Genomic DNA, 24,532 nt, shown 5'->3' on the forward strand with positions numbered 1-24,532 from the left:
AATAAAAGTAGATTAATTTGCATGTTGAGCAGGTGGCTGGAGCAGATGATGTCCTGATGTCCCTTTCAACCTAAACTATTTTGATTCTGTGAAAATGAGGTCAATTATTAAAAGCTGCCTTAGGCTATTACAGAAATTAAGTGGACTGTGGCCAACTTCAGTGTTTTGAAGCCATAATTTGGATTCAACTGTCAACTGCAGTTTCAGAGTCAAAGATCTCCATTATGTCACTTTGGGAGAAGCTACCAGATCGGCTGAGACATAAAACATAAGCATTTGTAATGATATTGCCGTCTATGAGGTCATTAATGGATATCACTTAATGGAGAGGGCTGTATTGGTTCCCACACATCCCTTGCTGCTCCACTCTTGGGTTCCCAATCTCCTTTATTTTTTCTTCCCTTCTTATCTATCACCCAGTCATCCAATCTCAATTTAGTGTCCTTCAGCTGCAGAGACAGAGAAGACACTGAGAATTCTGAGTGACTAAAAGCCCAGACACCTCATGTCAGCTGTAGCTGTAGAAATTCCTCTGCACAAAGCAAAGGACACAGAATTGACAAAAAAACTACAAAACAAGAAAACCTTTTGCATGATCCCTGGTTTTTGTGTAGACTCCGCCACACTGCTAGCTCAACACAGACTGTCTTCTTCAAGGCCTCACTCAGAAGATGTGAAGAAGGTGACCCCTTTCAAATCTTTTCAGTATTATGCAAAGCTTTAGCTTCCTTGTAACCCGTGTCAGACATCAACTCCTGCTTCCCAGGCCTAAGGAGTGGCTATCAAGTCAAGCCCTCACCGCTCAGCACAGCAGTTATCCCAGCCTTTACACTGCCACATCATAGACCACTTTATCCCATACCTAAAACCCAACCTACACATCCTTAGGGCTTGCTGTAAATACTCCAGTCCTGTATAAGTTACAGCAGCCTACGGCAGCAAGCCAGGAAATCCAACACAGAATGAATGCGATCTGCTGGGATTATACTGATCCAGAAATGTGGAAGGTGGAGAATGACATTTAGAGCCCTTTGCCGCTGCCAAGTGCCAACCTAACACCTTTCAAACACTCTCCTGGCTCATGAAGACTCGCTTTTGTGGTGCAGAAGGAATTTGAAGCACTACCACCAAGGTCTTCTATATGGCCTTTGCACACATCATGTATCCGTCCCTGTGCTGCATCAGCTACACTGCCTGAATCATCTCTGTTACTCACTGGCCTTCCTCAAGAAATGGGGCAATCTTCCCAGGGAAAAATCATCCTTCGCCACTGCCTTGAGGTCACTGCTGCCTCTTTCCTGCTATAGAAGGTCACAAAGCCTCTTCCTGAAAAACAAGGCTCATGTAGGTATTTCAGCTGAGTCCTGCATTCCTGCAGGAAGGAGGCTGAGTGCACTTCCAATTGTCTAGCTAAAACATTGAGATTCAGCATGTCCTGCGCTGTGGAAATCCAAACAGCACAATCTGGGCAAGAACTCAGGAATGCTACTGTAAGTGGAGAGGAAGCTTCAGACCCTGACAGGCGTAGCCCAACCCCGCCACCACCTACATGCGTGGCTCCTGGAATAGGAGAGGAGGATGCAGTGCCATTGGCACATCAGTAGTTGAAGTTTAAAGCAGCAGTGGCTCTGAACTGTTCACCTGGCTAAAAACCAAGTTTATATTCCAAGTACCTTCAAATACTAGTCTGATGTCACCTGTTGCAGACACAGCGCCCATATTCTGAAGAACCACAGTGCTCCTCTTCCTCACATCCACAAGTGAAACATCAGTGGTGTTTCCTGCTTGCTCAGCGGAATCACTTGTTCCAGTCCCCTGCAAGTCTGATCCTGCTGCCTGTCTTGTATCTATGTGAGGATCACAGAGCAAACAGTTTTTCCTCCTAAGACCAGGCAGCCTTAATGTAAGTATTTTCTTAGGTTTAAACTCCTCCAAGCCTCAACCACCTTTGTCTGTGTGCCCTTCAGACTTCTCTTCTCTTCCATGAAGTTATGCTGATAAAGAAATATCCAGTGTCCAGAGGACACACAGATACATACAAAAGGAAAAAAAAAAAAAAAAAAAAGGTGTTTTTAATTTATTGGACGTATTCTCCCTTGCCTAGTGAATTAAATACAGCAACACCTTGCTTTCAGGACACCTTGTGAAACTGGTTCAAAAACTGCTATCTCTCTGCCTAGCTGATGTCTTAGGGGCGATTCTGCACCAGCAATTTTTCAGGGCACTCCTCACACATCCATTAATTTTCAGAAATAACTTTTGGTAATCCCCTGCCCACCCATTTCCTTCCTGCAGCATCCTGATTCTGGCCTCACAAGCAGCATAGGGGGAGCCCCAACTAGCCCATCAGCTCTTGCTGGGCAGTTTCCAAAGAGACAGAATACACAACTTTATTACCATATTCAGTCCCAGAATGCAAAACTATTAAATTATTATTACTAGTCAATCAAATTTGGCTGTATACATCTGCACAGGCACATGGGGAAGAGCTCTGGGTGACCTACACACCGGCCAGTGATTAACATTGCTGCAGATTGCAGGGCTGTGAAGCCTTTTTTAGGTACCTGTGCCATCCTACAGCAGTTTGTAGCTTGATAACAAGAGCAGGAGAAGAGGAGGCGCCTGTTTAATGAGGGACTGACTTTCTGCTGTGCCTTTGTCACCTCTCTGTGGTGACAAATGGCCACAGTCTCTGTGTGAATGGCCACAGTCACCTCAGCAGGAAAACAAGGACCTTGCCTTTTACCTGTAAGAGAGGTTACAAGTCTCTTAAAACTATTTGCTGAAAGGATTATTGCACTAGCTCTTAGATGTGTAATTTATGGATTTAATCAGTGGAAGTCCCCAAGTGCAAAGTCTGTAAGGTCTATTGCAACATCAGAAAGGAAGAGCTTACTTGAAAGGAGCAAAGAAAGCGACAAGGAAAGAAACTGAGAATTCCGACTAAGTAACATAAGGGGTTATGCTTGTAATCAAGCGTCCTGACATTAAAATCTAATTATAAGAAGCAAGACTCTCTTCCAAGCTGCTGAAAGGTGGATGCAGATCTGTGGTGAAAGGTCCTGCTTTTCCTTCGCATTTGCCTGCGGTGACTTTAGCAGCGGACTGTAAGAACTTTAGACAACACTAGCCCAGGCAGCAGCGCCTTGAACTTTCAGAGCGGGCTTTGACCTGCAGCAACACCAGCTTTAGGAGGGCAGCGCTCGCTGCCGCCCACACGGGCGCTTTGGCTCGCTCGGGCCGGGCCGCCGAGCAGTCCCGGGCCCGCCGCGACACGCCGGCCAGCGAGGGCGCTCCGCGCGCCGCGCCGCGCTGGGGCGGAAGTGCGGGCGAGCCCGGCTCGAGGAGCGCCGTGGCGCATGCGCGCCGCCCGGCGGCCGGGGCGGAGCCAGGCCGCGCCGGCTGCAAGATGTCGGCGCAGGGGGACTGTGAGTTCCTGGTGAAGCGGGCCCGGGAGCTAGTACCGGGGGACCTGTGGGCGGCCAAGGCCTGGCTCATCACGGCGCGGAGCCTCTACCCCGCCGACTTCAACATACAAGTGAGCGCCGCTTCTGTCGCACACGTTCGGTACCGGGGCCCCGCGCGGGGTCGGTGCCGCCCTGCCTGATTGACAGACAGCTCGGCCAATGGGGGCGGGGAGGGGCGGGGCCGGTGGGTGCCGCGGTGACTTCGCGGTTAAAAAACAAAAGAAAACTCTTTATTACCACTACTTCTACTGCTACTGGTTAAAGTATCTCTCCTCAATATGGCTTTTGTGGCATCCTGGGGGCCTTGCGTGGCATTTGACCGGGTTCAAACCGTGCTCAAAGAACTCTTTGAATTCCAAGTTTTCAGTTTGTGTAAAAATTAAGCCGGCGTGTTCACAGAGCCATGGAATGTTAAGGGTTGGTTTAAAGATCATCTGGTCCAACCCCACTTCCATGGGCAGGGCCAGCTCCCACTAGACTAGGTTGCTCCAAGCTCCATCCAACCTGGGCTTGCACACTTCCAGAGATGGGGCAAGCGCGGCTTCTCCGGGCAGCCTGTTCCTGTGTCTCAGCGCTCTGACACTAGAGAATTTCGTCATTATATATAATATAAAGTTCCCCTCATTCAGTTTGTACCCATTACTACTTGTCCTAGCACTTCCTGATGAAGAGTCCTTCTCTGACTTCTCTGGTGGCCTCTCCTTTAGATACTAGAAGGTTGCAGTGTTAATAATATTAAGTATATTGTCAAGCAGAATTTTATGCCTAAATTAATGTGTGATTAAATAGTCTAATGCACCTTCTAATTTCTCCAGCAAATGTTGCAGTCCTTTTATTTTCTATTATGCAGACTGCTGTGGCAAATCAAGGGCAGTTTTTTAGAGTGGAGGGACTGATGTGATTGATAAATGTATTTGGGAAAGCTGATGTTCTGTTCTTGCATGCTGCAGTATGAGATGTACACTATTGAGAGGAATGCTGAAAGGACAGCGTCTGCAGGCAGGCTGCTCTACGACATGTAAGTAATCAGAGCTGGAACTCTGCCTTTATCCCAGGTGCTCCATTCATGGAATCGGTTTGGGAAAGTGCTCTGAGATGATTGAGTCCGGGCTATGACTAAGCACCACCTTGTCAACTAGACTATGGCACCAGGTGCTGCATCCAGTCTTTCCTTAAACACCTCAGGGATGCTGACTCCACCACTTCCTGGGCAGCCCACTCCAAATCTAATTGCCCTTTCTGAGAAGAAATTCCTCCTTATGTCCAACCTAAATGTCCCCTGGGGCATCTTAAGACCGAGTCCTCTTGTCCTGTCACTGGTTGCCTGGGAGAAGACTGACCCCACCTGGCTACAGCCTCCATTCAGGGACTTGTAGAGAGTGATAAGGGCACTCTTGAGAACTCCTTTTCTCCAGGCTGGACAACCCCAGCTCCCTCAGCTACTCCTCACAGAACCTATGCTCCAGACCCTTCGCCAGCTGCACTGCCCTTCTGTGGACAGATATATGTCAGGATTTCCAAAAATATAAACTTAGAGTTTTTGTAAATCTGTGTGGATAAATTAGCACAAAAGATCTAATTAATTAAGAATAAACTGTAAAAAGGAAGGTTTTATTTTCTGTTTTGCCCAAATGCATACTTTTATGAGAAGGTTTTGTCTTTGATACAGATTTTGAGATCAGTGTACATTCCTTGTCTTAAACTTTGTTACAGGTTTGTGAATTTTCCAGACCAGCCTGCTGTATGGAGGGAGATCAGTGTTATTACATCAGCATTAAGGAATGACTCCCAGGACAAGCAGACACAGTTTTTAAGAGGTAAGGATTCTATTCTGAAGTAATCTAAAAATAAGCCCTCTGATTATTTATCTAGTTTGACAAGTAAATGCCAATTTTTCTAACTTTGCCTGTGGGCTGCAGGGTTTGTTTTTTGCCCTCAATTCAGTCATACAGACTTCATTTGGTGTGTTAGGCTTAGAAAATCAAAGGGACATGACAAGCTGATTCCCATTGCTTTGTCTCTGGTATGGGTAGGCTTTCTCTGCCAGAACAAGAAGCACATAGAAGAGCAATTGAATAGGAAATAAGTGGAATGGGACTTTAAAATCATCGTCTCGCAGACTGCAGAGAGCAGTGGATGGTTGTAAAAATGGGGTGAATTCTCGTTGAATTAGTGAGGGATATAAAAATGAATGGTGTCCAGAAGGGCTTGGCATTCACTGCTGGCAACCACAGGAAGTTTTGAAAGCAGGATTTACACCTGAGAAACTATAATCTGCTGTTTGAATATGTACTTCAGAAGCTCTAAGAATATTCCAGTTAAGAAAACATTTGATTTTCATGGGGTATATTTTTTAGAGCAAATGCATAAAACATACAGGGAGAATATGTGAATTTCTTTTTAGTGTCTCAATGGATGTTTAAATTGAAAAAAACCTACATTTTAGTAATGAAAGTATTGGTTGTAGAAGTAAAATGTAAGAAAAAAAATAAATGAACGGTTTTGAGATAGCATCTTGAAACATCAGATACTGAAGTATTGGGATTTAGAGTATTCTACTTACTAGCAGTCTTACTTGTCAATTCAAGTTCCTTGCACCCAAATAAACACTATTACAGATAAATATTTATTTGGTCTTCTCTGAAAGAAACAGACTTTTTTCAGGTATGTGTGTTAAAAGTGGAAAAAGCATAAGGAAATCCCTTTTTGTTCAGCAAAGCAGGGTGATGTGATGGTCTTTTATGCTTTGTCAGTCATCTTTACAATTCAGACACAACAAGTTAATGTTGTCAATGTTATTTTTTTTTTTTAAGGATTATTTGAGACCCTTCCTGGTCGCGTTCAGTGTGAAATGCTCCTGAAGGCAACAGAGCAGTGCTTTAACACATTAGAAAGGGCAGAAATGCTCCTTCTACTTCTGCGGCGTTTCCCAGAGACCGTGGTGCAACACGGGGTAAGAGAAGAGAAGAGGAACTCACAGTAATTGTTAAGGATATTGGCCCTCAGTTTTTTGAGGTTCTGCTGAAATGTGTTTTCCTCTGCCTTAATGAGAGGATGGGTCTTTTTGTTCAGGTTTAATTGTGGCTAATAAATAGTTCAGACTGCTGGATCTTGAGCTTACCACCAGGAAGGGATTGGGCAGAATACAAATAGAAGCAAATAAAACAAAAGTTTTATATTTATTAAGCAAAAAAAGCAGAAGTTTTTTGTTTTGTAAATGAAAGGATATCAATCATACATCACTTTCACTTGTCTGTGTGTGTCATTACTGAAACAGTTTTATGCACAGTTTGTCTCTTGGTCTGGTTTTGCTATCTTCTGACATTGCTTTTCATCTGCTGTTAAGTGTGGATAGTTTAACTGTATATTTGGAGACTTGCACATGCTGTTGCCATAGAATTGTTTCTGAATTACTGTTCAACCCCACTGAATTGCACTCAAAAAGTTTCTGAAACCACTGGTCCACTATTTGATTGTCACCTCTGCTCACACAGGTAGGCCTTGGAGAAACGTTATTAGATGCTGAAAGTATTGAAGACCAGGAATCTCCAGTGAATTGTTTTAGAAAATTATTTGGTAAGAAAATATAAATGTTCTTGTTTTACAGTGCAACTTTTTAGTATGACAATGTTCTGAGGTCAGTAAACTTCTTTCATGATACTATGATGAGAAAACTGCTTTAGTCAGAAGAGGCTCAGGCTGTGTTAATTCAGGCTGGCCATATGGTACAAGTCGGTCCTAGAACCATTCATGTGAGGTTCTTTCTGGTGTATGGTCATCCCATTGCTAATGGAGAAACCTTACCTAGGAGAAATAGAACAAAAAACCCCATAAACCTAAAGGATTTTTTGTTTGTTTTCTATTTTAGTTTGTGATGTTCTTCCTCTGATAATTAACAACCCTGATGTACGACTTCCTGCCAGCTTGTTGTATAAATATCTGAATAAAGCAGCAGAATTTTATATTAATTATGTGACTAGATCTACACAGACAGAAAGTCAATATCAAGGTAAGAATATTTTCACAAAATCAAGTTTAGAATGTGTCTTAGTATCACTGATGTCCATAAATCAAAAATGCATTATTTTTATGTTAATGTATCCCACAGACAAGATACCATTAATAGTAGTATTTAGTGTTTCTTAGTTCTTTGATTCCAAAATACCAAGATGGTGCTTCAACTACTTAGTCATGATGCTTCAGCATATGAAAGGTGGGACAGAATGATGTCCAAGATGTCCTTATCTGGCCTATCAGCTCTCTTGTACAAAGAGGCAGAAATGCCTGATGCTCCCTGTTAGACTTCTGCGTAAAGAATGGTTAGCCTGAAAGGTCCAACATAGTTTTTACATGTCTTCTTGAAAATGAATCAGTTTGTTTGATTTCTTTATGAAGAGAAAAATGTGCTGATTTTCCTAGGTTCACAAGATTCCTCTGATATTATGTCTCCAAGCAAGCGCAGCTCTCAGAAATATGTAATAGATGGTCTCACAGAGAAATCATCCCAGATTACAGATCCTTGGGAGAGGCTGTTTAAAATACTGTCTGTGGTGGGAATGAGGTGTGAGTGGCAAATGGATAAGGGAAGAAGGTAAGAAAGCTCTATTTTGCTGGGTATTTCCCCTCATGGAGATTTTGGCTTTTTGATTCTTATTAAGAACAATTCTCATTGAAGAACAATTTTAACACAAGAACATTTTGTGTAAGTTCACTGCAGCTTTTCTTTCAAGACTGTACAATGTAAAGCAAAAACAGGGTTCTAGACAACACTTTCAAATTAGTCTCTAAAATCAACTTTTGATGATGAAAGTCATGCATAAGCATTACAGTGCTGTGGGGTAACCTTCCCTATGTGCCACAGTGAAGTGAAGCACAGTAAATCTTTTGTGAAATTTCACTAGCTTGTATTCCCAGCCTCCTCTGGCTTGATGCTGGGGGATATCCTCAGCAGAAACATTGAGACTTTCATATTCACTATGCATTCTTCTCTTTAGTTGCAGAGTCTGTGTAACATCCTGAATTCTTGTTCTCTCTCTTCACCTCAGGAGTTACGGTGACATTCTGCATCGAATGAAAGATCTTTGCAGATACATCAGTAACTTTGATAGTGAAGCCCACATTAAATACAAGAATCAAGTAGTGTATTCCACGATGTTGGTCTTCTTTAAAAATGCTTTTCAGTATGTCAGCAATATCCAGCCATCACTCTTTCAAGGTTAGTTTCTAATGTTTCAACTTCTGTAATGAGCTCTTCATGATTTCATTGCTAATATTATGTTTTCTCATTAGACTTTTGAAACTGTCATCTCACAAAATAACACTTACATGTTGTTATGACTTGTTGTAATTCTCCCAAGCCATTAATCTTGCCAGCAGTAGTTCATAACAAATGTGGAGTGGATCAGACCAAAGATCAGTCTAGCTTAGCATTGTGGTTTCAACGTTGGCCAGCAGCAGCTGATTGTCTAGCAAGGACAAAAGTAACAGACCAGATGTTATGTGAAACATCCTTAGGGTTGATTCATACTCTTCCATGAGCATTGTGTTTGTTTCATTTCTCCTCTGATTTTGTTTCTTTGAAGCTGACATTTTCCTGCTTTCCTTCAATCAAAATAAGTGAAGATAGCTTTGCATTGGGAACACACAGATTTGTAATTAAGCAAATGAAAGCTGAATAGGAAAAGATTTCCTGACATTCACAACCTTCCAACTTGTCTTTCTTTATATAGTTTAAGCATAGTCTTTGAGGTGTGTTTGCACATTACTCCTAATTAGTAATTAATTGGTAAATTGAATGTTTAACATGTGTGTGTTACCTGTACATTTTCCTACCCACTTGCATCTGCATTTTGGATGTACTAGATTGCTTGGAGAGCCTTGGATTGCTTTTTTTGGGATTGATTGGACTTCACAGGGGTGGGCCAGAAGCTGAGGAAGGTTTTTTTAAGCTCAATTTTTTTTAGAACTTACTGAAATAAACAGCGTCACAAAGAGGAAATTTCAGCTCTTAATTATGTGATTGGAAATTCCTTGCAACAATAACAATTGTCACCATAGGTAATTAGTACTTATTAATACTACAATTATTGATTCATGTTAAAATGACAGTTTTAATTCTGTGTTGTGATCATAAGTTTCATCACATTTTTCTGTATGGAACAAATGATCATTTGAGTAAGGAAGTAGTCAATACAAATGATGGGTTTTAAACAACTGTACAGTGTGCTGGGTGATCATCTGAACAATGCCAGTAAATAGCTAAGCTCAGAGGACAAATGACATGGCAACTGGTATGCAAAGAACATAGTCACTTAAACAACTACAGCTAATTAACTAATGAATCAAGTTTTTTGTTCTGCCCAGAAGAAGAAGGGTTAAGGTGGGCAGGAGGATACTTCAGGTGTGCATGTAATTTTAGCTGCTTGATTCTAAGTTAAAGAAGAAAGAAAGTAAAGAACTAGGGAAGATGTTCCTTTTTAAGTTGTACAATTGTGTATTTCAAAGCTCAAAGCTCACATTTTCTGACTGAACTACCAGAAAAAGAATGCATACTGAAGTCACAGAGTGCAGTTCCTTTGGTGCAACTTTTCTGGTACTCTCTGTCATTTTCTGATATCAGGAACATATTTCCAGGATGTTTTTTACTCATTTCTGCTTTAGCATTGAAGTCCACTGGTATTCAGTGCCTTTCAAATCTTTTCGATCATTAGAATTTTTTCTTCTTCTCTCTGGAGGGCTTACTGTAGAAATGTAGAATCCTTCATATTTTGGAAGCGTGGTTGTAGAGAAAAACACTCTCTCCTCATCTGTGAGGATTAGATCTGTGACTCTCTTCTCATGTGTGTGGATTTGCAAGAGGCCTCTTGAGGGAAAACGTTTCAATGCTTTTCTCTTACATAATTTGTATCTGCTTTGCTGGAGGCTTGAGAAATGAATGAGGCAATTCACACCTCTCATAACTTTGAGGCTGCGTCCAGGCTTGGCAGGAGTTGCTATTTGGGCTGATGCTTTTGGGGGTTTATTTATAACACTCTGCTAGAAAACAATTAAAAACTTTGTTAGCTTTGATTCTAGAGCTCAGACAGAAAAACACAATGCTGCTCTTTGTATGCCTGTGTAACTTTCAGTACTGTAAGAGATGGTCTGCAGCCCCAGTCAAGTGTTACAGATTTTTCTTTTGTTTTAGGACTGGAGATTTTTGAATAAAGATTGCAGTGCACTTCTGGTGCTGGGAGGAGAATACTTGCTTGGAAAGCAAAGCACTTAGCTGGCAATAATTTGAGTCAGTATGAGTAAAAGAAAAACCCAATATTTTTCTTCTCAGGTGTTAAAACTAGGCAGCTCTTGAGGTTCTAATGGTGAAACTCTTCCAGCATCCCAGTTGTGGTACTTTGCATACATGAGAAACAGCTATGAATATTCTGTGTTATGTCTTGGCTCTATTTTCAGTTTTCACACGTGAAATTCTGACATAGTGGAATACATGATGGTACAGGAGAGGTGATTGCAGTGTGCTGTAGGTGCAATTTCAATGGTTGTATTTATTGACCTGGTTGTTGTGGTTGTATTTATTGACCTGTATTTGTTAGGCAATTTCAATGGTTGTATTTATTGACCTGGTTGTTGTGGTTGTATTTATTGACCTGTATTTGTTAGGTAGAGCAAATTGGCTGTTTCTTCTAAGAGGAGCTTCTATTGTGGTGAACTCCTTACACATCACTTTGCATAGATAGAAGAAGCTTAATAGAAGTTTTTTTTAATGTCAAGAGATAAAATGAATCATCTACTAAGCTCTCAAATTAGTTCTTTGCAGTTGCAAATGAGACCTTAGCCTCATATCTTTCTGCAAATAGAAGAAATGCACAAACTGAAAATACTTGTTTGCACTACTGTCTTACCTGACAGAGATTTCAGAACGAGAAGACAGATTAGAGGATTCCTCTTCCCTTTACATTTCTCTTTGAGCTTTGCACATCTATATGCAGCTTGATTGTGCAGAAGGAGGAAATGGTTTTGGAAGGAAAGCTGTCTCACTAGTGATCACATATCAATGTTGTTTGAGATTAAGAAGTACTGTTCCTATTTTATGTCTAATGAAACTTAAGCACTGGGTATGAAATAATAGGTACCAGATTCTGGATGTTCTGTGACAGTAGAAATTATTCTCTGTGTTCCAAAATGAGGCTTTTCTACTTTTTGGGAGTGAAGATGAGCTCTGGCAGTCAACTAAAGGTTTGATTCTGTTTACTAAAATTGGTGGGGACAGAGCTGACACTGAGTGATCCTACTGGGGAAATCTTGTCATAAAATGCACAAACTTCTTTGTGGGGTCGGTGCATGTCAGCCTATTGGTTTGGTTTCTCATGAGAAATATTTTGAGACTATTGTTGTGCTTTGCCATATTTGTGGCTGTTAACTTCAGAGCCATTTGTGCTTCAGAGTTCATCTGTTGAATAATTGTACTTATTTAAAGCAAATAATGCTTGATCAGAGAACACCTGCTGCCTGAGTATATCTTGTGACTGCTCCAGAAGAAAGGCATAGAGAAATACTCTGAAGCTCTCAATCAGACTCTGGTGATGTCTGGTAAATGCACTCTGACCTTCACTGTACGGCTGTGTTGAGGAAACCACAGCTTTACCAGAATAATTTAAGCAATTTAAGTGACTTAAATTAAGAATGTTTTCTGTAGCATTATAGTCATTACTTGTGAAGGAAAAAAAACCCAGCTTGCTGTAGGCATAAGACATTTCAGATCAGTTAGGGCAATTGTGAATTAATTTATCTTTAAATCCAGGTCCAAATGCTCCAAACCAAACTCCACTGGTTCTTCTCGAGGATGTTCCCAACATCTATGGTGATACAGATATTGACCGTAACAAACACATACACAAAAAAAGGAAACTTGCTGAAGGAAGAGAAAAAACAATGGTAACTTTTGTAGACTTTTTAATTCATAACAAGAATGGCATTGCTACTGGGATTTAAACAACAATGGTTTTGACATAGATGTAAAAGACATATTTTTAGAGCTACCCTGAATTAGCTGTTTATGACCACAATTTTCAAACCTTTTTTTTTCAAAAGCCAGCAAGAATGAAACCATTTTTGCAGCAATTGCTGTAGACACATGTTCTGCTGTGAATGCTTTAACTTAAAGTAGTTCAGCAGAGGCACTTAAAAAAGTAGCTATACCAGTCAGGTAATTCAGGTAGTGGCTATAGCAGTCAGGTATTCTACAGGTAAACTTCCAAAGCAATTGACTTTTCATGATTGGAACTGTCAATATATCTATTGCTTTAATGGTAGAAGATGACTGTTTTATAGAATTTCTCTGCTATAAAGAGAATACCAGGATTTCTTTTGCATTATGCCACTGTAGGCTTAAGTTGAGTCATAAAGTGTGAAGTGTGTATGTACTTCAACAGATAATCTTGCTGAAGCTCAGTGGTGGTAAACAGAATAAATTTGTTTGGAATACTGCTCATCACACTGTGCCACTGAGTTCTTGGTAGCAAACCAGATGGATCTAACCTTAAAACAAGCTAAGTGAAAAATCACTTAAAGCCACTTAAACTAGGACTGTGGCACCTCTATACATAATTGTTTTCTTGTGTTCTGTGGAACTTCTGTGACTTTAGAGTCCTCTGAAGAAAGTATAAATTAAGAAGTTCATCTTTGTGTTTTGTACTGACTTCTAAGCAGAGCTCAGATGATGAGGATCCTTCTGGGAAGGCAAGAAGTCGCCATATTACAGTAAATAAGGCTGATCTTGCAAACTCCATTGAAGTATTAGAGAGTTTCAAACTGGCAAGAGAGAGCTGGGAGCTGCTTTATTCTCTGGAATCACTTGACAAAGGTAAGGTAACTGCATTTAGAATTGCATTTAGACTTCATTGCTTTGCACAGAAATCACTTTTTTTATTGTTAAAAATGGAATTCCTGCCATTATGAATCCTTAAAATCAAAATTGCTTTGTGTCCCGAGTATTTCTGATAGAAGTTCCAGTAAGAAGCTTTATCAGGTGTTGCATTGCTGAATATTTCATTCCTGTATTGCATTTCATTCTTGATGCATCTTTGCTTATTCACCCCTACTTCTGTTGGAGCAGTTGGTCAGTAGTAGGGCTGATAGTGTTAAGTGAGGATGATTAAGATTTAGTTCATGATTAAGAACTTGTGTTTTTACTGTGTCTCCCTTTCTGTTAATAACTGGTGTGATAATCTTGAAAAGAATTTCTCTCCTAAAAAGCAGGCAAACAGTACCACCTAGCTGCTCTTAGGTTTGTTGGACACTGTGAAGAGAAGTGTAATCAAAAAATGAGTGTATAGGAAGAGAGTATCCTATATGTGAAGGATTTCGTCCTCTTAATCTTTTGGTGCCATTTTTAAATTCAGCTTTTATATATATATTATTGATATTTAACCCAAAGCTGCTAGTTGTTTCATGTTCTCTTTGGCTTTTTCTTCTCTAATCACTTAACATAGAGTTCACCAGAATTTGTTTGTCATGGAAGACAGAAACCTGGCTTTGGTTAAGAATCTTTCTTACAGACATGATCATCTACCAGGTAAAAAAAAATATGCTGTAAACTAGAAAACACCACCATTGTGTTGCTCTTCCTTCTAGTAAATAGCAATTTACTTCTTTCTTGTAAATAGTAATTCTGATTAGCCAGTTTGACTGCTTATAGTGTCTACTGATTTTATGCCTTAAAGTATGCCTCTTCTGGGGATAGAGCTACACTGTTTGCACTACAAACTTGGTACCCTGCTTTGAATGTTCCTGTCCCAATAGCTGTTGTTTGAGTCCAGCTAATTTTGGCATGTGGAAAAACATCTATGTTCTCCACAAAAATTAGGCTGACTGTGCTCATTTCAATACCATCTACAGAAGAAAGCTTGTTCTTAATTTTTCCTTTGTGAATCTTTTATTTTTGCCTCTGCTTGTGCCTGAACAAGAGCTATTTCAAACTTCATTAGTCTAAATAAAGTAATGATTAATTCAGGAATATAATTATTTGATTCAGTTACAAATGTGATTTTGTGAACTGGCTTTTTAAAGCAGAATTTTGTTTGTCTTCTGACTGTCTTGTAAATGATTGACCCACACACAGTCTTGTACACAACTCATCACTGGACATTATTAGTTTAGATTAAAATTTTGAAGGCTTGTTACTTGGACACGCACCATTTTGAAAGCTTTCTGTAAGAGAATTTTTTCTCGATCTCTCTACTATTGTATAGAAAAGACCCTAACAGGTTTTTTTTTAATATTCTTTTTCAAAGGGGCAGTACAAAAAAGCAATTAGCAGCCTACATCACTTGGCAGCTCTTCAGGGCTCTCATTCTCCCCAGCAAATTACAGGACAAGGATCTTTAGAAAGTCAGAGAGCACTAATCCAGTTAGCATCGTGCCACTTTGCCCTTGGAGAATATCGGGTACGTACAGCATTCCACACCCTGGGCCTTCATCAACTCACCCTGTGGTTCCCATTTCTCTTTTTCCTTAGAATTTTCCTGGGAGCCTGCTTTCAGCAGGATATCAAACATCAGCCAGGGTCTACTGAAAAATCCATGCTTTACTGGGAGAATTGTACTTAGTGTCACATTAACTGACTGTCCATTAACAACTTTATATATATGTGTATAGTCTTTTTGATAGTGAAGATTTGGGGGGCTAGTTATGATTTTTTGTGGCTACATGTGTTTGAGTTGTCTGTAAATGTATCCTTAATTTGAATTCCTTAACTTTACTGAATTAGTTCCTTAAACTGAGGGGGAATTCTTTTAGGTACAGACTTCATGTGGCAGGCGAAAGAAAAAGTAAAGGAACTTCTGTGATCATCTTAAAAGAGAGTTAGTTATTAACTGATGCTACAAGAGACACCAGAACAATATTGTTTGGCCTGACCTCTGAACTTGCTCTACTTTTGCAATAGATGTTTTGTGTTTTTAATCATGCAGGAGTGCCTGGTGGTCTGAGGTCAGTCAGAGTCAACACTGACAATAAAGGCTCTGTCTCTTAGGCTCTAACGTCATCCTAGTACTGCTGGACAAGTGCTTTTGTCCCTTCCACTTTAATACTTTTTCACTGGAAATGTGATCATATAATCCCACAGACTCCTTGCTAGGAAATAGCATTAAAAATTCATTGAATTTCTGTCATGCTGTCAGATTGCCATTTTCCTTTCTATTTTTACCATGAACAAAATAAATTTTGCAAAATTATTTTAATAATTTATTTAAAAACTTAATCCTTCAAAACAAAATAATTTTTGATTGCAGTTATATTGATCTTGCCCTCTTGAAATGAAGAATGCCAGTACATTTTTTTCAAAATTAAAATTATGTATGTAGGCTCTCAGAGGTTGTTTAGTGACAGCTAAGTCTTTTTGCTTAGCCAGACTGTACTATGTATTAAGTCAACCCAAGTTCTGGCAAAGAATTTTGTGATTGTTTTGTCCTTTTGTGGTGTCTGAAATTTTTTATTGTTATTAACATATTGGAATATCTAAGAACTTGAATTTAAATTTAGCATTATCATGTCCCTTCTTTTACAGCAAACGTGTGAAAAAGTGCTTGACCTCATGTGCTGTATTTTACTTCCAATACAAGAAGGAGGTAAAGTACAAGAGGAGCAACCTAAAGTCAAGTCAAAATTCAGGAAAGGTATGGAGTTGCTATTATCCTAAATTCAGTGTTAGCTGAATTTTTGTATTATGAAAAGGGAGGAAGTTTTTTATTTCCTCTTGGTTTTGTATTGAGGTTTTCTTGCTTGTACCTTTTAAAGTATATTGGTGGCAAGGTCCTACCACAGGAAAAGAGAAGTGCGGAAGAAAGATTTAAATGTTTCACTTCACATTTTGAATCAGTCATAATTTACATTTAAAGCTTTCCTCCCTACCTGAGATGTGGTAATTTTGGATTTGTTTTGCTCCATTTCAATTTCTTTCAACCTACCTGATGTGAGGCCCCTAAAGAAATGATGTGTTGCAGGGTCTGATTTGAAGCTTTGGCCATGTACCAGTAGAGCTATCATGCCTTACTGCCTTCATCTGTTGTTGGCTTGTTTCAAGGTAAGATAGCTCCAAGGTAATTGGAGCTTTCTTGTGCTTAAGGCCTAGTTTATGTATCCTGAAACTGCATGGCCATATCCCAGGGCTGTGCCTCAATCCTTCTTACCTAAGTGGGTATGGGGAGGATCTTCTTTTGGAGAGGGGAGGGGAGTTTTGATGGAGAAGGGTTTGTTTTCTCTTTTTTTCTCTTATTTGTTTTGGTTTTGAGCAGAGACGATAGAAGAGATCTCAAAATTTTTGTCTCTGTTCAGACTTCTCTTATAATCAGTGGGAGATGATTTTGTATTTTAGCTGGAAATTTCCAACTTACTTTAGAAGTGTATTTCATTCTGCCTTAATATATACTTTTAAAGAACTTCTGTATTTGCACAGATCTAAGTGAGATAAATCCTATATATTTTTGAAAGCATCATGTATTTCCTGATTGTCTGAATGTAATTTTTTCCCCTGAAGCTCAGAGCTTTCACAGACAGCAGAGATGATATGGCACTGGGCCACGTAGTTGTTCTGCTTCAGCATGAGTGGCCGAGGGGTGAGAACTTGTTCCTGAAAGCCATCAACAAAATCTGCCAGCAAGGAAACTTCCAGTATGAGAATTTTTTCAACTATGTCACAAGTATCCTTTCTCTAACCAAGAATGTCTTTCACATCCTGTGCTGTAGTGTTGAAAAAGCTGTTAGTTTCCACAGCAGCTCTTTCTTTGAAACATATTTTGTATTTATTTTCATACCAAGAAAACCTCTTGTAGTAGGCTCAGTACACAATGGACTGTAAATATGCCTCCTGTGCATATTTACACAGGAGGCATATTTAAGTACACTGCCATGGCATATCCATTCAGAAAAACAGCAGGAGCTCAGACTGCTCATGCAAGTGGCAGCAATCTCTTCATTAAGAAATAGGTATTATGTACAAGGCTGTTAACAAAAAAGACAAAGTAGTACCTGTGCTGCAGAGCTGAATGATTTTGGCTCTTGTTTGTGAAATACTTTCTGTAACATGTTTGGGTTGAGTAAGGTAATGAGCTATGTCAAAGATCGTGCAAAGCATGTCTGATTTAACTACTCAGCTATCTGATATAAATTTTGATCATTGTACACACAAATGGACAGTTTCATGTTTAACCTAAATAGACATCCAGCCATGGGTCTCAGGAAGCAGAGGGGGTCTAACTCCTATCTGTGATGCCTAAATAAGCTGTGGTGTTAAAGGAAAGGGAAAAAAAACCACACACAAACCAAGCGGCTAAATAAGGGATCAAAATAGAAAACTGAAAAGGGTGATAATGTGCCACTGTGGTGGCACTTGCTTCAGATGCAGCCTCAGTTTGCACTGCTTTCATAACCTGGAGTGCAGGAAAAGGAAGTGAAACCCAGGGAACTTTGAGATCACCCTTCTTTACCTCTGACTACATACAAAGAAACAAAGAAAGAAAAGAAACTAACGGATGTATTCTTCACTTTGAAAAGCCATTTCTCATCAGTTTGTGGAGGATTAGGAATACATGCTGTGATCTTCTCTATCACTTTAAATAATGAGGGACTTCAATAGCTTTTCAGTTTGACTCTCAGCAATGTGGCTTCAGATGGGAGGCATAACAAAGAATGTTCTCAATCATCGTTTCCCTACTCAAATCTTTAACGTTTTCTTCAGATATTGATATGTTGGAGGAATTTGCTTATTTAAGAACACAGGAAGGAGGGAAAATTCATCTGGAACTGCTGCCAAATCAAGCAATGTTGATCAAGTAAGGATAAAAAAGCATTTACTGTTTTCTTTGGCAAAAAAAAAAAGGGAGTATGTTCTGGTTGTCTTTGCTTTCATGTTATCTTCTGGATAGTTTGTCATGTCTTTGAGCTTAAATTTAATGAGTTCAAACAAGGCCATGAGTGTCTTTTTCTGACTCCTGCTGATCTATGTATTCTTTTGGGGAGGGGGTGTTCTTCAGCTTTAATTCCTGCTTTTACAGGACTTTATTTCTGAGTGTGGCATTTGCTTTAGAGTGATTGGTATTAAAGTGATTACAGTTGTGCTCTTTCAACACTTGCACTTTCCAGAAATTCTTCAAATAATTAGGCATGAGTGCAAAGTATTGTTATTAATTTTGCTGAAGAGTAATGCTGAGCAAAAGGCACTATTATGCTTATTTTTGTAAACAAAATTCATGAAAGACCATTGAATGATGAAAAATTCCGGTAAAAATATAAATTCAATTACATTCCTGCTACACTCCAGTAATCTTTCTGTTAGAATTAGCAGGTCATCTTATTCTGCTTAGTTTATTACAAGATGCTGAAGTAAATTAATAATTTGGATTAACTTCCTGGGTGTTTTTACTTGTTCAGTCTTGACTCAAAACTGTCTGCTGCAGGGTTTTAGTGGCATAATGTTTTGGAGTATCCTGGTTGTTATGAGAACTTGAGTATTTTGCTTCCTAAAAGGGGGACTGCTTAAAGTTTGTTGAAATTCCACTTAGGGTCAGTGTATTCTGGCTGTTCGCTAACCAGAAATGGGCTGAAGTTTTCAAAATGGGAGCCTAACATAAGACAACGGGATCCAAATTTAACTAGTAAATAGATTTTCCAGAGATCTAGGCAACCAACACAAAAATGAGATACGAGGTGTAATTAAAGGAAAAGTTGAAATTCAAAGGCTTAATTATGTGACGGAGAATTTTCTCTTTTAAGCTCTAGGTTTTCAAACTCTTACCCTTGCCATGTCTCACTGCTTGTATCCAGCTGTATGAAAACAAGCTTCAGGGCATGCTGCACCACATAGAGTGTTAAGTAATAAGCTTTGCCAGCAAGAGGGCTTAGCACTGAAGACTCCATCTGGTAACTTTTACCTGCTGTCTCCATTTCATTGCAGTAGTTCAGCGCTGTTTCTCTTGGCTCCATTTGATTGGCGTGGCCACAGTTACTTTCTGTTCTGACCCCCTCGGTCAGGAAGGAGGTAGGGAGAAGTGTTTCTAGCAGGACAGAATCTCTTTGACCTCCTTTTGATCTGTGATGTTTCCTCAGTGAAGGAAAAGCTTGTAGAAGAGAAGTCCATTTCTTTGTGTTCAGTGAGCCAAAAGAGTCAAATACCCTGTCCAGCTGGAAAAGCTGTGTACAGCGTTTCATGGGGCTGTGTAGGGTTGGAAGCACTTCACCAGAGAGCCCATGGAAGGGATAGTTGAGGGCCTAAGCCACTGGTCAGAGATGATGTCTACTCCCCTGATACCACCGGTGTTTTTTTAGCTGGACTAGCTGTGAGGCCCAGGGTTGGTGTCAGCCACCAGTGTTGACCTGGTTAGCTCACAGCCTCCCCCAGCTGGGGTTTTTGATAAAGTGTGCCAGTGTAGCCCTGTTTCCCGGGACAGTGGTTGGTACGCTCAGTATCTGCAGGCTGCTTATTACACCTTTCAAAACTATCACCAGTTCTGGTTGGATGAGCAGCTGCACCATCCTCCCATGAATTTTAGCAGGGACAGCTCAGATGCTGTTCATTCATGCTCAGAAAGACTCTGAGTTGGACGCAACAGGCCAAAGATAAAGCAGATGTTCCTTTGTCTGATCTTTTCTCAGCATAAATTGTAGTAATCCTGCATCTTAATGGATGGGAAATGTATTGCAGATATTATATGTCTTTTATAAGGACTGCTTTTTGTTTGATGACAGACAGGGCATTTTCTCCCCGGATGCATTCCTGATTCTTCTTCCAGTACTTTTTTCTAACTACTTTATACTTCATAGGAAATTATATTCATTTGTCTGAAGTCAGTAAAGCAAACTGCAGTGTGCTTTTACAAAAGATGAAGTAGGATCTCGGTAGTCTGCAGACTTATAATTAGGTTCTGCAAAATATTTCCCTTTGCTTGCATCCAGTGTGGGAATGAGAAGGTCCATGGTTTTGGTTTTAACTGGTGATACAGCCAGCTCATTCTGTTTGTGGTGTATAAGATTTGTTTTATGAGCTTTGAATCCAGCATCATAAAGTGCTTTTGAACTCCCTTCTAGAAAAGCCAAGTTTCACAGTTTATCTGACATTCATGTCAGTAGGGGTGCTGTTAGCTGGTGAGGCTAAAGAGGAAAACAGCATTATGCAGGAAATTGCTGCTTAATATCTTGCTCCTCTTTCTGATAAATCTTTCTCTAATTAATCTAATCATAGCCTACCTAATGGTATAAACTTGATCAGAAAGCTGTGTCCTTCCTTTTACTCTTATTCCCATCACATCTCTCTTTGGGGACAGAGAAGGTTGCTTTGAAGTGAAACAAAGTATCTTGAAAGTGTAATTTTTACTCTGTGCACATGGGTATGCTTAGTTCTGACTGAAGACACAGTTGCACAGAATTCCTTTTGCAAACATCTGCCACTCTGGGACCAATAACATCTTGCTGGTCCTTTGTATTTTTTGTTTCCCATGTCCATTTTTGCAAGTACTAGACCTGCTCATGCCAAGAACTCTTGAAAAATTATCTCATTTGATGGAATAATTTTTGTGGCTATTTTATTTCAGGTTATTGTAGCTGTATTAGAGTGTTAAATGTCCCATCTTTATTTGACTTTTATAAGGTCTGTATCTATCAATAAAGCATAGATGCTAACCCAAATGCCCACCTGTGAGATCTGAAGGTAGGCACTTAACTCAGAATTACAGCAATCCAAGTGTAAGTTTTGCTTCTCTGCTCCCTTCATAGCATCTCTGGGGGTGAATGGTACACTCACTACTCGGGTGCCTATTAAGATTTAGGTGACATAAGAGACTTAGATTAAGAAACTAAACCTCTCTCCTATATACCAAATTTCTCCTTTCTCTTCTCCTTAAGTGGGGTATTGCTCTAGACTGAACCTGTTAGGTTATTATCTTGTTCTAGATAGCACATAGAGATAGAAGTTTAATTTCCTGGAGAAGACAAACTGTCTTTCAGCTGAGACAGTGCTGGTTAGTTCCTGTAGCCCTGGTCATAAATAGGAGGTTGCTCTGAGCGGGAATTTGTGTTCTTGCATTGTACCATGCTCTAAGAGCTACTTTTATATGCAGTTAGAATTTGTAAAGGTGGAAAAATCCATCCGTGGGCTAATGAAAAGATACTTGGGCAACCTTTAACAATTACCGCCACATACTCAACCTGGCCGATACCCGCTGTGCATGCACCTGGCTTGGGCTCAGCAGCCAATCCCTTGGCTCCAAGCTGTGGGCTCTCCAGTATGCTGACATGCTCTTGCCAGTACTGATGGGAAGCTGTGGTATCTGCAGTGCTCCTCTGATTAAAGCTTTTCTGACTGACATGCTTCCTTGGAAGAGCTGTGACAGTTCATCGTAGTACAACTGTGTATTGGTTTTGCACCTGCTGCTGTCCTTTCTCCTGGTGTAACTGTCCAAAAATATGCGTATATATTTAGACCACAGCTGTAGAGCAGCCTTGCAATGAAATCTGGGGATATTTGCATGTTTGATGCTGTTAAGAGTCCTGCACCCCTTTGGCTGCTCGGTGGTCATACTGCTGTGTGAGCTCACCCTAGTTGTTACTCCTTTTTTGGAGAGTTGTTTTGCACCAGAGGGGGAGTTGGTGTGTGGGTGTTTGAATGCTGCTATTTGCTGTTTTTTAAAGGACCTCTAGCCCTCCCATGGGGTTACTGCAGCAGGAATTCATACCTGTGCTACAGCCCAGCATACAGACTGCTGACAGGTACCAAGTGGAAAAACCCTGCTCATAGTGTGCTGTGTTTTGTCAACATGTTTTACTGCCCATGGTTTTCAGCAATTTGTTACTCAATATTTATCTTTTTTTTTTATTTCTTCATTTGTGCCTACATTGCCTGGCAAACCATGTTGTTCTATAATAACATTTCTTTTTCTTTTTCCCATAAGTTGCCAGTATCCGTGTCCTTTCAATTTAGTAATCGCTATTGAATTTAAACAATAATGTAGAAATCCTCAAAAGTTTTACTGATGTTCCATCATATATTAGCAAGAGCATAACCCTTTATTTTCAAGATACTGGTTCCTGGATCCATTTGTAGCAATTTTTCTTCATTTAGGTTGTTCTGAATTCTGTTTTGTGTTTTCCAGCTGTAATATAACTCATCCTCCAAAGTGCTGCTGGCTCGCTCAGTAGCTGTAGGTTGCATATTCTCCTTTAGGCTGTAACTGACCATAGCACTCAGCTGCCAGCAATGTTTAAGACAATAAAGACTGAAAATAGGACTTATCCCTTAGCCTCTGACTATACTGGAGTATTTTCAGTGCAGGTTTGCTTCACTTAGCATAGCTCACCAAGGAATTGCCCAGTAGGCTTTGCCTTTTCCATGTGTTGCAAAGGTCTCTACCATTTTGGCAGAGAAGTCTCTTCTCAAATGCCAGACTTCTTTATTTCTATGAAAATTGTGTGGTATTGTTGGAGAAGGTAATTCTGAGGTTTCCCTTCCTTGTTCTCAGCATCTCTGAATGGGCACAGATGCCCTCACCCTTTTATTTTTTATTTTCTTTCTGTCTTTCAGTAGGGTTGCTGTGTTCGGACCAGCTATTCCCTTCTTACCCATGACTCAGGACTCATCTCAGCATTAGCATTATGCTTTTCTTTCTAAATTAATTTATGCTGGTTTCTTCAGTAGTATTAAGGTTCTCACTTCAGGGCATGTCTTTTTCTCCCGTTCCCAAGCAGGGCTTGCAGGTAGATGTTACAAAGTCTTGATCTTACCCACTTCTGGACCAGTGCAAATAGAGTGCTTTGGTGCTGCAGAACACTGTTTTAAGGATAAGATTTCAGTGTTGAGGCCAACATGAGGACAAAGAACTGTTCATAAAAATAACCTTTAAAAGGGCAATATCCCATAAGTTTCCCCAGCCAGCACTGCTTTAGCTTGCTCAGTAGCTGGACCTTTGTTCTGTTTGAAAATACGTCCTGAACTTTTGCTCAGAATAAATGTAACCCCGTGCCTGATGTCTAGTATCTTTATAAGAGCTGGCTTCTGCTGATGCAGCCTGGCTTGATTTGGGTTTTGTGAAGTGCTCACTAGTGCCCTTCACTAGTCACAGTATTATCAGCACCCACAGGGTTATAAAGCTCCTTCCTGCACTTTGATATTGGTAGAATATGCCCTCTGCTCTTTATGATGGCACCTGTGCTCCAGAAAATGCAAGTTCATCTTTTCACTCTTCTTTCAACCCCCCAACCATTTATAGATGTGATTACAGTGAAGAAATGGCCTGGGCAGCAAAGGTAGAGGGAAAAAAAATCCTTTCCCCAAGCAAGGAGAACTCTCCACTTGCTGGGTTAAGAGAATAGATTTTCCTGTTATCCAGAAGACTGACATTATTTCCCCCTTCAGCAGTCATAGTCAAAGCAGTGAGAACATAGATTTTTTTGCAGCTTCTACAAGTTGAAAGACTTGTAACCTACTAAACATAATTTTTAAAAAATAACATAGCACAGGCTCTTAGACTCTCATTAAATAAACTCAGATACGGACCGTAAACATGTAGTAGGTGACACACAATACCTTTTAAAAGACTGTAGTTCACTAGATAACCATGATTTGATGTTGTCTGTCTCTCTTTCCTTCACTGCTTAAGGCACCACACAGTTACCCGGGGTATAACTAAAGGAGTGAAGGAGGACTTCCGCCTGGCCATGGAGCGCCAGGTCTCGCGCTGTGGGGAAAATCTCATGGTGGTCTTGCATAGGTTCTGCATTAATGAGAAAATACTGCTGCTGCAGACTCTTGCTTGAACGGACTGGATCCTGATGCAGTGTCTTTTATGGAGAGAGGGGAATGCTCTTTGTATGAACAAGCAGCATAGCAGTGGAAAATCTCTTGTTCAGAGGGTCAAGAAGTTCCCTGTAAGTTACAGCTTCTGCACTGCTTGATTTCTTACGTGAGTAGATCAAACTTTATAAATAAAACATTGTTTAAGAAGTCTTTGTAATATCCTATTTGTTTTGGGGTTTTTTTTCCATAGCATTATACTAAGATGTGTGTCATAGTTCTTTCTATCTTT

The 24,532-nt window shown here is 40.1% G+C and overlaps 1 protein-coding gene across 5 annotated transcripts; it reads left to right on the forward strand.

Annotated features, from left to right (window-relative positions):
* Nucleotides 1-3,392: 3,392 nt before the first annotated feature.
* On the forward strand, nucleotides 3,393-24,432 carry INTS10 (integrator complex subunit 10). 5 transcript variants are annotated; one of them, XM_084203914.1, is made up of 18 exons: nucleotides 3,393-3,538; nucleotides 4,418-4,485; nucleotides 5,181-5,284; nucleotides 6,281-6,420; nucleotides 6,962-7,043; nucleotides 7,336-7,476; nucleotides 7,887-8,058; nucleotides 8,513-8,682; nucleotides 12,265-12,398; nucleotides 13,170-13,326; nucleotides 13,955-14,037; nucleotides 14,756-14,908; nucleotides 16,030-16,138; nucleotides 16,466-16,545; nucleotides 16,999-17,161; nucleotides 18,199-18,292; nucleotides 22,143-22,220; nucleotides 24,107-24,432. In XM_084203914.1, the coding sequence occupies exons 1-18, from the start codon at nucleotides 3,410-3,412 to the stop codon at nucleotides 24,261-24,263; spliced, it is 2,214 nt and encodes a 737-aa protein (XP_084060040.1). In that variant the 5' UTR covers nucleotides 3,393-3,409; the 3' UTR covers nucleotides 24,264-24,432. The 5 variants fall into 5 exon arrangements, with proteins under 5 accessions (XP_084060040.1, XP_084060041.1, XP_084060037.1 ...); XM_084203915.1 differs by having other exon boundaries at nucleotides 13,173-13,326; XM_084203911.1 differs by lacking the exon at nucleotides 22,143-22,220 and having other exon boundaries at nucleotides 12,265-12,407.
* Nucleotides 24,433-24,532: the final 100 nt, after the last annotated feature.

This window comes from Fringilla coelebs (assembly GCF_963513975.1).
Source record: "Fringilla coelebs genome assembly, chromosome: 4".
NCBI classification, from domain to species: Eukaryota; Metazoa; Chordata; class Aves; order Passeriformes; family Fringillidae; genus Fringilla; species Fringilla coelebs.

Bases quoted from the DNA above. Each gene is read 5' to 3' on its own strand.
- INTS10 (XM_084203914.1), top strand. From the start codon at position 3,410: ATGTCGGCGCAGGGGGACTGTGAGTTCCTGGTGAAGCGGGCCCGGGAG. The intron at 4,486-5,180 runs GTAAGTAATCAG...ACTTTGTTACAG, and splicing joins GGCAGGCTGCTCTACGACAT to GTTTGTGAATTTTCCAGACC. The intron at 7,477-7,886 runs GTAAGAATATTT...TGATTTTCCTAG, and splicing joins GACAGAAAGTCAATATCAAG to GTTCACAAGATTCCTCTGAT.